Here is a 13,884-nt window from a genome sequence, read left to right on the forward strand (position 1 = left end):
GCAAAAAAAAACATTCACTCTGTTGTCCTTAAAGCACATTTGAACTAATTTGGCAGTGTGCTTAGGGTCATGGTCTGTCTGGAAGACCAATTTGTGGCCAAGTTTTAACTTCCTGGCTGATGTCTTGAGATGTTGCTTCAGTATTTCTACATCCTTCTTCATGATACCATCTATGCTTTGAAGTAAATCAGTGTCTCCTGAAGCAAAACATGATGCTGCTGCCCCTATACTTCACAGTTGGGATGGTGTTCCTAGGCTTATAAGCTTTCTCCTTTGTCCTCCAAATGTAACACTGGGCATTATGGCCAAACAGTTCAGTCTTAGTTCAATCAGACCACAGGACATGTCTCTAAAAACGATTCTTTTTAGCAAATTGTAATCTGGGTTTTTTTTTGTTGATTTCCCCATGTTGTCATAAAAGGAAGCAGTGTGTTTGAGGTTTTCCTTAAATGCTATTCAACAGTTGTGCCTCCAATTAACTCAAATGTTGTCAATTAGCCAATCAGAAACACCCCATGTTGGTGTAGGTTTGCACTGGGTGCTCGGGTTTCCCCCAGAGTTAAAGACATGCGCTATAGGGGAATTGGGTACGCTAAATTGGCTGTAGTGTACATTTGTGAATGAGTGTGTATGAATGTTTCCCAGTACTGGGTTGCAGCTGGAAGCATATCCGTTGCATAAAATACATGCTGGAATAGTTGGCAATTCATTTTGCTGTGGCAACCCCTGATAAATAAAGGGACTAAGCCAAAGGAAAATTAAGCAAATTATTATCAACTGTAATTCTTTGAATGGAATTGGTTGGTTTGTTGACTGAACATGTCAAATCATGCTAAAACCTCCCCTCTTAAGTAGCCCATTCTCATACAGAGCGTAATATAGATTTGATGTTCATAGAGCCAGAATGAGAGTATAGTTCCTAGCAATATTGATCTAGAAAACTTTCACTTTTCAGATACAAAAAAATTATGCAAAGTGAGGCTTATAGTGACCCGCTAGTTCAAGAAATCATCTGAATTGTCTCAAAAATTGTTCAAGTCAACTGCTTAACTCTGTTGGCCTGTTGCCACTGAGTGGTACGGTACGGTTCGGTACGCTTTTATGGCAATTTCCACTGTCAAAAGGTGTACCGAACCGAACCACTTTTTTGGCACCCTTTCGAAAGGGTACCACACTTGAGAAAGGGTACCAAAAGGCGGAGCTAGACGCGCAGCTGAACGCTATTTCTTTTACAGAGATACGTCATTCGCTCATGCAACAAGCCAGAATAAAAACAAAGGAGCTGCCATGTTTTAATTCACAGCCGAGAGATCACAGCGTAATTATATATACATATAATAATAAGCCATGGTTGACCCAGGCTCAAACAAACCTTGTTGTTGTCTTGATGAACAGCCACAAAGCCAAAAAGAAGAGCAGATTTTACCCTGTGCTCCGTAGTTTTTTACGAGCCAGTCTGAAGCGCGAGCGGTTTAGCTTTCTTGCTTCTATATTTGAAATAACAAACTTCTTGAGCTGATGATAATAACATGCGCTTGATTATTGAGGTGCTTTTGAAACCCGATCCTGTCAGACAAAATCGACAGTGAAGCGCGAAAAAACAAAGGAGAAGCCTAAAAAAAAGAGCACATTATTTCTTCAGCAAACATGAACAAACTGCCATGTTTAACTATTATCATCACCTTTTGGACTAATATGAACTCTGAATGATGGAATGACTCTCTAACAGAGGCTACATGTGCTGCTGGAGATTAAAGACACATATGAGATGTTTGCATTGGTACCCTTTTAGCAGTGGAAACGCAAGCTTGATAAAGGTGAGCCGTACCGACCCGTACCGTACTGTACCAGTCGGTAGAAATGAGCCATATGAGACTTGCAAAATTAGCTTCTTTCAAAAAATGGTGGAGTGTTCCTTTTTAAATTTCTTTCCTTGTCCTTTTTTGTTGATTGCCTGAACACATTAAATCATGCTAAACCAGTTGTGTTTTCTAATGGAGTTCAACAGCGTATCTCTTTCGTTTTCAAGTGCCTTCTGAAGTAGCCCATTCTTATACTCTGTGTAATTTAGATTTTTTCAGAGCCATATAGCTGTATAGTTCTAGCAATGTTGAAGTAAAAAAAGAAACTTTTAGAAAGCTAATAGTGACCCACCAGAACAAGAATGGCTTAAAAGGGTGCAAGTCAACTGCTTAACTCTAGGAAACTTAGAAAATGAGCCTTTAAAAATAATAATAATAATAATAAAAAAATAGCGTTCCTTTAAATCTCTTACCTTGTCCTTTTTTGTTCACCATTTTTGTACTCAGATTTCCAAGAACTGTCTGGAACATCTGAAAAAGATTTTCAAAGTAGAGTTAGAAACCACCATTACTAAAATTCATTGTATGAAGAGCGTGCAATACACTGATTGCTTACCTCTTCAGAATGGGAGTAATTAGGCATTATTGGGATATAGATGGTGTGTAGGAAAACAGTGGGCTGAGATAAAAATTTACAGATCTCCTGAGTAAGGATATTAACAGAATCTTTGACTGGTATGGACAACACTTCTCCAGGTCCAATAACCGGCAGTGCAACTGAACCAAAAGAATTCTGCTCACATAGTGTAAAAACACAGACAAGCGCACAGCGAAGTACCTATAACAAAAATATATATATATATCAAATCAATACTATAAAACACCCTCTGTTCAGGTTTTCTCCTCTTACTTTTTCAGTTAGTTTTTTCCCCTTTGGTGCACATTCGATGAAGAACACCTTTGAGCATCCCAACCCTGGTGTGGCATCCACTATGAGCACGTCTCCAGGTGTAAGAGTTCGACAACCCTTCGCAGTGTTGAAGTTAGTTTGAAGCTGCTGTCCTGCTTTTTTGAACAGAGATGATCCAATCATGGTTGAGGTCATGTTAGCTTGGACCATTGGCACAACAAACACATCAGCCTGTATTCATGATGAAAAAGAAATCACAAATTAATTACGTTATTTTGTGTGGTTTTTAAAGCATGAATTACAGCGGTCCAGAAATTGGATCTTATTTTCAGTCAAGGCTCGTACACACCGGGACGCTTTTCATTTGCGTTTATTGTCAGCGTTCTACGAGACGTTTTTCCGGATTCAAACCCAAGCGATTTTCACTGGCGGCAAGCAGAAGAGTATGCAAAATCACTCCTTGACATTAGATGACGCAACACAACTTTAAGCTTCTGGTGTGCACGATCACATTGACGTCCTTTATTTAGTCACGAGGCATAGTCGTCGATGGAAAACGCGAGCAAAAAACGTCTCGGTGTGCAAAGGCCTTAAGACTGTCTGCAGTTTTCATTCTCACCATAGATTAGAGAAAAGCGAAGGACTGATCAAATATTTAATGGAAATAAACATTTAGCACATTCTTAAAAAGTATCTAGAATTTATTTAAAATTTACACTTATTGCAAATTGCTGTACATAATGTATATAAATCAACCAAGCAACTTTGGTTTTTTCTAAGTGGTGAGGGGTTATTAAGTATGTTAAAATATGGATCTTCTGAAATGGAGAAATTTATCAGACATACCTTTTGTTGCTCAAGACTTCCAACCACAACTTTAATGTGTATTATATTCTCATAGTCGGGAGACTGATGGGTTGATGGAGCAGATGCTGAGCCTAGAATACTCAAGCTGGTTGAGTAACTGGGCACTTGATATCTTGGTTGCTCATCATTGATGGGCAGAATCCCAACCATATAAGAATTCTTCACTAATTTCAGTGTCTCTGCACCATCACCTTGAAAAAACGGTTGAACTCCAGGTCCTTTCACCTCAAATCTTTTAGTCACAAGACTGCAGAGATATGAATCAAGGGTTTCCTTTAAACTCTCAACTGCACAGCGAGGTCCTTTAAGGTGGATGCATGGGGAAGATGAACATGTTGGCTTTATTTTCACACTGTTCTTCTTGACACCAGCCATTGACATGATCTCAGAGAAATGCTTTGCCATCTCTGGGAATTGAAGTGCCAGGCGGACTTCATGCATCTGATGATTTCTTTTATATTCAAGTAACATGTTCTTCAGCTCATTAACTTCAGTAGTGAAGCCGACCAGTTGCACTTTGGCATCAGAGCTTGACTCATTCTGGTATTTAAGCTCCACTTTTACACTTTCACGATTGGCCTGCTTGACCGCTTTACTCAACTCTTCCTTTAGCGCAGTAAACGCTGATGACTTCTGAGTGTTTTCCAAATGTATAATCTCTAAGCTCAGGTCTCTCTTAATGACTCTGGCCGCCTCCTGAAGTGCTTCATCTGACAAACTCAACAGAAGCAGATCTGATCCTGAAGTCTCGAGCATTACTGGGCTGCAGAGGCTCTGCTGAAATCTTCTCTGGAAGTGTTTTATACCATCGCTTGAATCCAAGAAGTTCATAAGGGCAGTGTTTGATGGGATCTTCTTCTCTTGGATCCCTTGTGCCAACTTTGCAAGCTTCTCTTTTCCTTCTTGGACATCTTTCTCTGGACCCTTCAAAAGGATTACACCTGCTCGCTTTGGTGCAATCTGAAGTGCAGGTAAATCCGAGTTTATGTATGACTCAAACTGCTCTTTAATAAGGGCAAATCGTTTCTCTGAGATTTGACATTCATCTTTGACCTGGTGTTTTTCCTGCAGGTCGCTTGTGAATTTCAAAATCTTGTCCACTTGATTTCGTTCTCCGACCACCACAGCCACACATGAGCCTTGTTCAAAATAGATTTTTAAGTCCTCATTTTGGAGGAAATAGTTTTCTTCTAGAATTGCATATTTGTCTCTTTCAAACTCAAAGTGGATACTATTGTGAATCTTTAGGTTCTCAATCACTTGGTCCACACCAAGTTCCCATTCTTTTAGTGAAGAAGCATCTTCACCTGCTGGGTCCCTCAACACCACCAACTCTTCGGTCTCAATGTTGATCTCAAAGGTGCTAGAAAGAGCTGAGAGGAGTTTCTCCAACTCTGAATACGGCTTTTTACAGTCACTGAGGAATCGTAGAAGATATTGGTCCAGTTTAAACAGCTTCTCCACACCTTTAGAGCTTGCAGATTTCTAAAAGAATAAACAAATTACACCATTACACCATTAAATAAACTCCCAACAGGCCAAAACCAGTCAAAAGACAAGCATAAGAACATTATGCAATTCTGAGTGTGCCTCACACAAATGAGTGGGCTTGACAAACCCCCTGTAGAAAACACTCCTTTCATTCATTCATTCATTAATTTATTCCATTATTCATTCATTCATTTTCATCCGCTTTTTCCTGGGCTGGGTTGCAAGGGCAGCAGTCTTAGGAGAGAACCTCAGACTTCCCTCTCCCCAGACACATCCTCCAGCACCTTCGAGGGGATCCCGAGGTGTTCCCATACCTGCCGAGAGGCATAGTCCCTCCAGCATGTCCTGGGTCTTTCCCGAGGCCTCCTACTGGTGGGACATGCCTGGAACACCTCCCTAGGTAGGCGTTAGGGACTCATCTGAAACAGATGCCTGAGCCACCTCTGCTGACTTTGATCGATGCGGAGGAGCAGCAGCTCTACTTCGAGCTTCTCCTGGGTGATAGAGATCCTCACACGATCTATAAGGGTGCACCCTGCCACTCTGCAAAGGAAACTCATTTTAGCTGCTTATATGCGAGATCTTGTCCTTTCGGTCATGACCCAAAGCTCATGACCATAGGTGAGAGTAGAAACGTAGGTTGACCGGTAAATCGAGAGCTTTGCCTTTCAGCTCAGCATCTTCTTTACCACAACGGACTGGTACATTGACCACATTACTGCTGCTGCTGCACCAATCCACCTGTCAATCTCACGTTAACATCCTTCCCTCACTCGTGAACAAAACCCCGAGATACTTGAACTCCTCCATCTGGGGTAAGGACTTTCCTCCAACCTGGTGAAGGCAAACCACCTTTTTCCGGTGGAACACCATGGCCTTGGACTTGAAAGTGCTGATTCTCATCCCAGCCACGTCATATTTGGCTGCAAACCTCACCCGAGCATGCTAAAGTACCATGTTTGATAAAGCCAACAGAACAAAATTGTCTGCGGATAACAGATATCGTGACGTCGCCCGGTATGGCGCAGCTGAGGCCCCACCCTGGAGCCAAGCCTGAGGTTGGGGCTTGTATGCAAGTGCCTGGTGGCTGGATTTTTTCTCTTAGATCCCGGTATGCTCAACCTGATGGAGTGATGTAGGACCATCCTCCTGCCGGCACACCACCTGCAGGGGGAACCGTAAGGGGCCGGTGCATTGCGGAATGGTGGTGCTTGAAGATTAGGACTACGACAACCCAATCGTCAAGCACAGAAACTGGCTCTTGGGACACTCGACATCTTTCTGTCATTTTAACTTGCATCAGTATTGCCCCTGACACTTTCTTAACATCACTCAACATCTCACATAAATAAACTTGTGATTTATGAAGTGATTTCCACAGAGGTGAGTGGGTTTGACAAACCACATGTAGGAAAATTTTTTTTCTCTCTAAATAAAAATTAAACAAAACAAAAACACTACCCATTCCCAACTCTAGCACTTAATTCTCTGAGCACTAAAAGTTGCACTTCTTGTGTGTGTATTGCCTCTAGTTGAATCGCTGAATGCCTCCTCAAATTTAAGTCACTTAGATAAATGGACAAATGAACACTTGGACAAATGCGTCTGCTAACTCAGTGTTTCCCAACCCTGTTCCTGAAGGTACACCAATAGTATACATTTTCAACTTTTTCCTAATCAAACACATCCGAATCAACTTCTCATCAGAACGTAAGAAGAGACTCCAAAACCTAAAACGAACCTGGATCAAATAAGGGAGACATCCAAAATATGTACTGTTGGTGTGCTTCCAGGAACAGGGTTGGGTAACACTTTGCTAAATGACTAAATGTAAATGTAAACCTCTTAAAGGACAAATTTGACAATATTACACAAAAACAGACCCATATATAGATTTTTGTGAAGCAAGGGAATTCTTAGAACTTCTCAAGCTATTGTTTGCAAGAATGTAGGGAGTCGGCCTTTGTCTTGGCTTCAGGAAAAACAGGTTTTGCCCTCTTATATTAGCAGAAAACAAATTTAAACAGAGTTATAAATCCAAGCTAAATATCAGTTTGTTTTATGATTGTGGTTCTCACCTGATTAGCAGATGCGTTTGATTGTTTTCTGCTTTTAGCATTATTGTCACACCTTACTGAAACACGGATGTCCTCTTTTTCAGGTGTGTTGATGACATGATCTCCTCGGGCTAGCACTGCTTCCTGGTCTGTGAATACAAAAATCAAAAATGATCATGATTATGAATGTATTTGATTTTATTGTTCTTTTTAGTCCGCCTAAGTGAGATGCAACACGTTTCAAAGTTAAAAAATATAAACAAATAAATAAATTTCAATAAATAGAGCATGCTTACCTTTTTTATTTGCAAAACTGATCTTGTAGATGTCTTTCTCCACTTTGCAGATTTCACAGTCTCCTCCTCCAGATAGACGCCTTACTTTAAAGTACCTTTTTATGCGTTCAAGTGAGAGATCAGAGAGATTATCTGCCTCAAAAAACACATCGTACAGGTAGTTCTCCATCTTTCAGCTGCTGTTTTGAGCTTTGATGTGATTATAAACTGTAGGGGCTTTCATGCTTTCACTTTTGCTTTGGCTCGTATTACAGACTGTGGTTTTAACTAAGACACTCCTCCAGTTTCCTCTTGATGCAGTGAGGCTTGAAGAGTGCCCCAAAAACTTATACATTATTATTATATTACATTAAGTACATTAAATTATATATGACATTTTTATTTTTTAAATATTTCCTAAAGTGCTGTTTAATGGAGAGATGTTTCTTCAAGTTGTTTAAACGTAAGTTTTAGTAACTAATTTATAATAACTAATAATATTTGTTTATTGATTGGCCAGCAAACTTGCTCAGCCTAAAACTAAGAGAATCAATGTGCATTGTGAAGAGGAAAATGCAAGACCCCTTCACCGCAGAACAGCAAACTGGTTAAGTTAATTTACTCACCCTCAGGCCATTGGTGATTGCTTTGCTTTCTTCAGTATAGAACTTTAAAGAAGGTTTTTTAGCTGAATCTGTAGTCCTTGGTGATTTATTTAAAGAGCCCCTCGTATTGGTTTTTGAAAATGACCTTCCATGCAGTGTGCAACACAGCTGAATAAAAACATCCAGCTGAGGTTTAAATCTGAAAGTGCTCCTTGTTTTAAAAACATCAATATGTTAATAAAAGATTCGAGTCAAGAGGCATTCAAATAATTTGTAGTTTGTCTGGATCTTTTGCCTGTTCACATTGACGTGCAACAATATCAAATATTCTGTGCCAGACCCGGTAAAACATGAATGCGCCTTTCCCTTTAAACACTGTTAGGGCCTACTCACACTATGCCATCAGTACCGTGCCCAGGCCCGTTTCCCGGATCGTTTAAGAAGTGTGAGTGTGCTGAATCATGCTCAAGCACAGTACACTTGGCCGGCCCTGGCCCGGTTGGAAGAGGTGTGCCTGAGCGCGGTTCACTTGGGCTTTGGCGCGGTACGCTTGTGTGTGAGTGCAAAACGCGCCAAAGCCCGAAACTGAAAGTGAGACGTGACTTTTAAGGCACTGTTTCATATGGATTTATTAATCATTCTTACTGTTCAGTGATCGCAAACTGCCGTAGATTATTAAAGACGCTCGGGGGAGACGGGAGGGGGGACTAGCGTGCTTTGGGCCGGTTCGAGGCAACTGTACCTAGTGTGAGTACGGCCTTAGTGGAACTGATCATGATTGAAGATAAGTGAATATTAAAGAGTGAATGTTCTGGTGATTAATGCAACAACTTATCCTGCAACGGGGGATTCGTCAGCCTTTTGTTAAATGAAGGATCAGAAAACACTTTTGATGTTTGGGACTTTGTCAGAGCTTATGGAGATACAGTTCATGGATCAGTTTCTTCCTCCATTTCACAAGTTTCAGTAAGTGCGATTAAAATGGTTGCTTCCTTGTTTTCTTTAGCTTGCAAATGATGTATTTACTTATGTTTTGCTACTTGTAATCGCTCCACACTGATTGTACTGTATCTGGTTAAAACATTGTATTCTCATATCGCATCTAAAACCATGTTGAAAACGCCATGTTTCTCTTTCTTTACGGATATATTTATGCGTTTGTGAGCTCATGATTCTCTGCCATTTGTCGCTGATGATCATTGTCAACTTTTCTCAGAAATAAAGGTACGCAATTTGTCACTGGGGTGGCACCTTTTTCGAAAGGTACAAATTTGAACCTAAAAGGTCCATATCAATACTATATTAGTACCTACAAATTTTAAATGGAACACTTTCGTACTTTTATAATACTAATATGTACCCTTAAGGTATTAAAATGGACCTTTTAGCTACAAATTTGTACTTTTCGAAAACGTACCACCTCAGTGACAGATCACGTACCTTTATTTCTGAGAGTGTACACACATGTGGTGGTCAAGTTTCAAAATAGTTCAGCTTTTGCAGCTGTGTGGATTAATACTGAATGTGTGTCATGGTTAAGAAAAGAACAATATGCTGGTGTTTAACTGCATTTTTCATGCAATCCAGCATTGGGTTCACACATACAGTTGTAGAAAAATAAATTTCTATCAACTAATTCCAAATGAACAATAATCTACGTATAACTGAAAAGTTATATTCTTTGCTTTTTAATTATATAATTTCATTAACATCCCAGCTAGGATGGACATTTAACCTTTATCTCTCTGACGACAGGCTAAGCCAGTGATGCAAATGCTTTAAACGACTCTGTCTTTGTCTTCGGGTGTTGCTTTTATGCTACAGAAACCCTATGTTGATTAACTTGTGTGGTCAGTAGCTGGGCCGTTTTTTAACACCTATGCCATGCTGACTCCAACTCTTAATTTGCATGCTTTGTTTAGCCATGTCCCCTCCTCCTAAGAACACAATATAGCCATGAAATCTTTGTCTTAATCGGACTTGTGTGAGACTGCGGACCTCTAGTAGGCTCTTGCAGACACATGGACATCTTAAAGACGCTGTATGACTGAAGATTAACCAACACGTCTCAATAAAGGAATTCTGCTTGTTCCGAGTCTCCTGGACTGGGTTCTCTCTTCTTTTCACTCATTTATTTATTTTATTTACAACACAGTGCACTCTGCACTCTGACTACAAAAATGTTGATTAGCCGTGGTGGGCGTTTCTCTCTGTATCATGCTGAACGCAGTCAACCAATTGCAACAGACTGCATTATCGGACCAATCAGTGAGATTAGATTCGTGCTAAGGAGGGGTTTTGGAACAAATGAGTCGCTGGGTTAATTGACCCTTCGCTAAGCCACACCCAAAAAACGCCATCCACCAATTGTGGCTTAGCAACCGTAGCTGCGCGCAGGGGCTCTGTCATCTTTCGAGCGAGGGAAACAGACTAAAGCGCTGTGCATATGGATTATATAATCTTATACCTGGTATCCTTAAAGTTTGGACAGGATGGTGGAATTTTTTCCCTTTTCAAAGCCAAAAACTTAAGAGGAGAAATGCCAGCGTGGATCAAGCTGTGTGAGGGGCGCTAAAGGAGCGGAGTTAAGTTGGTTTTGTTTTGATATTCCTGACATATTCAGTGATAGACCGACGGCAATAACTCACACACCTCTTACCCTAAACAGATCTAAACTGTGTTTCCTACAAAAACACAAAGCAGGTTATGTTTCACATGTTATGTCTTTTTCCCGCTCAATATTATGAGCACTGCTCTGTTTAAGCCTTAGCCATAGTAACGTTAGTCATACTAATAGCGAATAGGTCATAATGACATGAGTTAATGATCCGGAAAATAGGAATCTGTGAATTTGTTGCTAACTTTACTGAACTTCATAGCTACAAATATTTGAAATGACAAATCAACAGAACAAAACAAAGGTATGATCACAAACTGAGCACTTGCGACCAATATACAGTACTTTACCAGCAGCTGTTTTTCAGTGATTCATAAATAGCACACAAACATACTGACAGTAATAGGTACTGCACATTGTTATAGGTCAGTGATGCTAATATTTGCCACAAATCCATCAGTTTCCCCCTTTTGGCTGTTCTTTCTATGAATTACCTATGTGAAAGCACTGTCCATGCATGTTTCCTCATCGGTTAGTAAGGCTATATTTCATTGCACAACATTAATCTATCAGGATTTTTGGCTAAAAATAGAGAAATCACAGTTTAATCGGTTATTACTAGATTATTTTTAAATTTCACCTCTGAAGCTGAGCATGAACTAAGCTGTTGAATGGTTAGCATATGAGGCGGCTAGGCTAAGCTAGCTTTAATTTTGATTAAATTATTTTCTAACCGGTTGCCTATTATGTGGTAAATATACCCCTGTAATGCAGACTGCAGTGCTTTTTTGTCTGGCTTTCTCGGATATTTCACCTGTTCACCAAAAATGACTAATTATATCCCTGGTAATGTCTGACACTGACGCTTACACAATGTAAAAGCCGTGCCAGGCACGAAAGCTTGACAGGTGTAGCAACCGTAACTAAGGAGGGCGGGGCTGAGCGAAGGGTCAATTAGATAAAAATAAATGCATATTATAGGACAATGAGTGTTTTTTGACCTTGCATGCATATCAGGCTGTTTTTGGAGATCCTTAAAACCAAAATATGACTGTTTTAATGCATGATAGGTGCTCTTTAATAAGTCAATCATCAAATTATGAGTGAATAACTTAACGGTCACCTGTTTTCATGATTATGAGTAAACACATAGAAAGAAGTCCAAATCAATCCATGTGGCTCCAAGAGATACACTGAGGTCTGTGCAATAATATGAACATTATTTACAGTAATATTAGCTTTAATCCATAGCCAGGGCAAGCAATTTTTGACATGCAGATGAGTGTGTTGAGCATAAGCTGTGTGTGAGAGCAATTTTTTTTGTGTATCTCCTCAGTGTATCATCATCAGAAGGCACAGGTATGGAGTGGACTTGTTTGTGTTTGTTTATTGGGTGATCATTGACTTTCATTACATGAATCACCAAGGCAAGTATCATGAATTCAGCTTAAAATGTTCTTAACATTCTACTGAAGAGAAAAAAAGATGTTCAATGGCTTGAGGCTAAATTAAGTCTATATTTTTGCTTTTGGATCAACTATCCCTGTAACACTTTACAATAAGGTTCATTAGTTAATGCATTTACTAACATGAACTGATCATAAACAACACATCTACAGCATTAATAATCATAATTGAACATTTACCAATGCATTATTAACATCCAAAACGTTAACTAGCATGAACAAATATTGTAGTAAATGTATTGTTCATTGTTTGTTCATGTTAGTAAGTGCATTACTTAACATTAACTAATGAACCTTATTGTAAAGTGTGACCACTATGCCTTTAAGGTTGACGTGTTGCCATGGACATGAAACTGGAATAAAGTGTAATGTTCTAATGCTGAAAAAGAATCCCTCCAAGAACAAATTCCCAAATGATGAAAGGTTGTCAATCAAACCCAAAAACCAGAAAACCTAAGAACAAAGTTTTTTTAAATTACATTTATTGTTGGATTTCAATAAAATTAAAATAATTTATATGCAAGAAATAACCTCTTAAGCCTGTAAAATGTACTGTGTGATCAAATATTTAAATCCTGCAAATGTTAACATGGCTCAAAAATTGATAAGAACCTGATATACATTATCTGCGATATGACCATCATCAGATTTATAGTTTACACCATTTTAGCTAATAAAAGGCATTTTAGTGTAATAAAAGGTAATAAAAATAACCATTAGGCTTTGTTATTTCGTTCAGGTTTACCTCTACATGTTCATAAAAATAAGTACTTAAACGTTTATTTGCATTTATTTAAGTATCTGCAGTATGATATAGATATTCAGGATGAAAGATAAACTGTTATATATATATATATATATATATATATATATATATATATATATATATATATATATATATATGGGTAATAGCATTAAACAAATACAGCTGAGAATGAAGAATTGAGTTACAATGGAAGTTTCATGAATGAAATGGAAATTTCATTACAAAAGTAAATTTGCAATCACTTATTATAAACTGCTGCAGAAATAAATGTTTATCGTATTACTAATATAACTAATTAGTTAGCTCTGACAAATATAAAACTAAATGTAATTTAACTAACTGGTTCTAGATCTCTAAATTAATGCGTAGATTTTTTTAATTAAACTAAAGTGTATACGAAGCGAGGCAGTGGCGCTGTAGGTAGTGCTGTCGCCTCACGGTTTCCTCCGGGTGCTCTGGTTTCCCCCACAGTCCAAAGACAAGCGGTACAGGTAAATTGGGTAGGCTAAATTGTCCATAGTGTATGAGTGTGAATGTGTGTGTCGATGTTTCTTAGAGATAGGTTGCGGCTGGAAGGGCATCTGCTGCGTAAAAACTTGCTAAATAAGTTGGCGGTTCATTCCGCTGTGGCGACCCCGGATTAATAAAGGGACTAAGCTGACAATAAAATGAGTGAATGAATGAATGAATGAATGAATAAAGTGTATACCCAGCAGACACACAACGTCATTATATGTTAATATTCGGTTAGATTTAGGTCATCAGCGTCTAATGACAACGTTATTTTGACGTTCAATAATAGTGTGAAATGACACTGAGATTTGATAGATTTTAGGTTGTGTTGAAAAGTGACCAAAATCCAGTGTCAAGCCAACAGCGTAAGCCAACGTCATGTTGACGTCAAATACTGACGTTTATTCGTCAAGTATGACAAACAAAATCCAACGTCTGATAGATGTCATAGTGGTAATGTCCACACAACGTCAAGCTGTAACATCATCAGATGTAGATATTTTGTTGTTGTTTTT

General features: G+C 39.0%; 1 protein-coding gene across 1 annotated transcript in view; it reads right to left on the reverse strand.

Moving 5' to 3' along the window:
* The window catches only part of parp142.2 (poly(ADP-ribose) polymerase family member 14-related sequence 2.2), a 34,162-nt gene extending 25,862 nt beyond the window's left edge, over nt 1-8,300 (reverse strand). The window contains exons 1-6 of the mRNA XM_087260158.1: nt 7,424-8,300; nt 7,149-7,276; nt 3,559-5,064; nt 2,713-2,943; nt 2,419-2,640; nt 2,276-2,333 (exon numbers count right to left, since the gene is read on the reverse strand). Of these exons, the coding sequence (XP_087116284.1) occupies nt 2,276-2,333; nt 2,419-2,640; nt 2,713-2,943; nt 3,559-5,064; nt 7,149-7,276; nt 7,424-7,592 (2,314 nt within the window). The 5' untranslated portion in view covers nt 7,593-8,300. The remainder of the gene's footprint in view (nt 1-2,275; nt 2,334-2,418; nt 2,641-2,712; nt 2,944-3,558; nt 5,065-7,148; nt 7,277-7,423) is intronic.
* Nucleotides 8,301-13,884: the final 5,584 nt, after the last annotated feature.

This window comes from Danio rerio, chromosome 7, assembly GCF_052040795.2.
Source record: "Danio rerio strain M-AB ecotype USA chromosome 7, GRCz13ab, whole genome shotgun sequence".
NCBI lineage: Eukaryota > Metazoa > Chordata > Actinopteri > Cypriniformes > Danionidae > Danio > Danio rerio.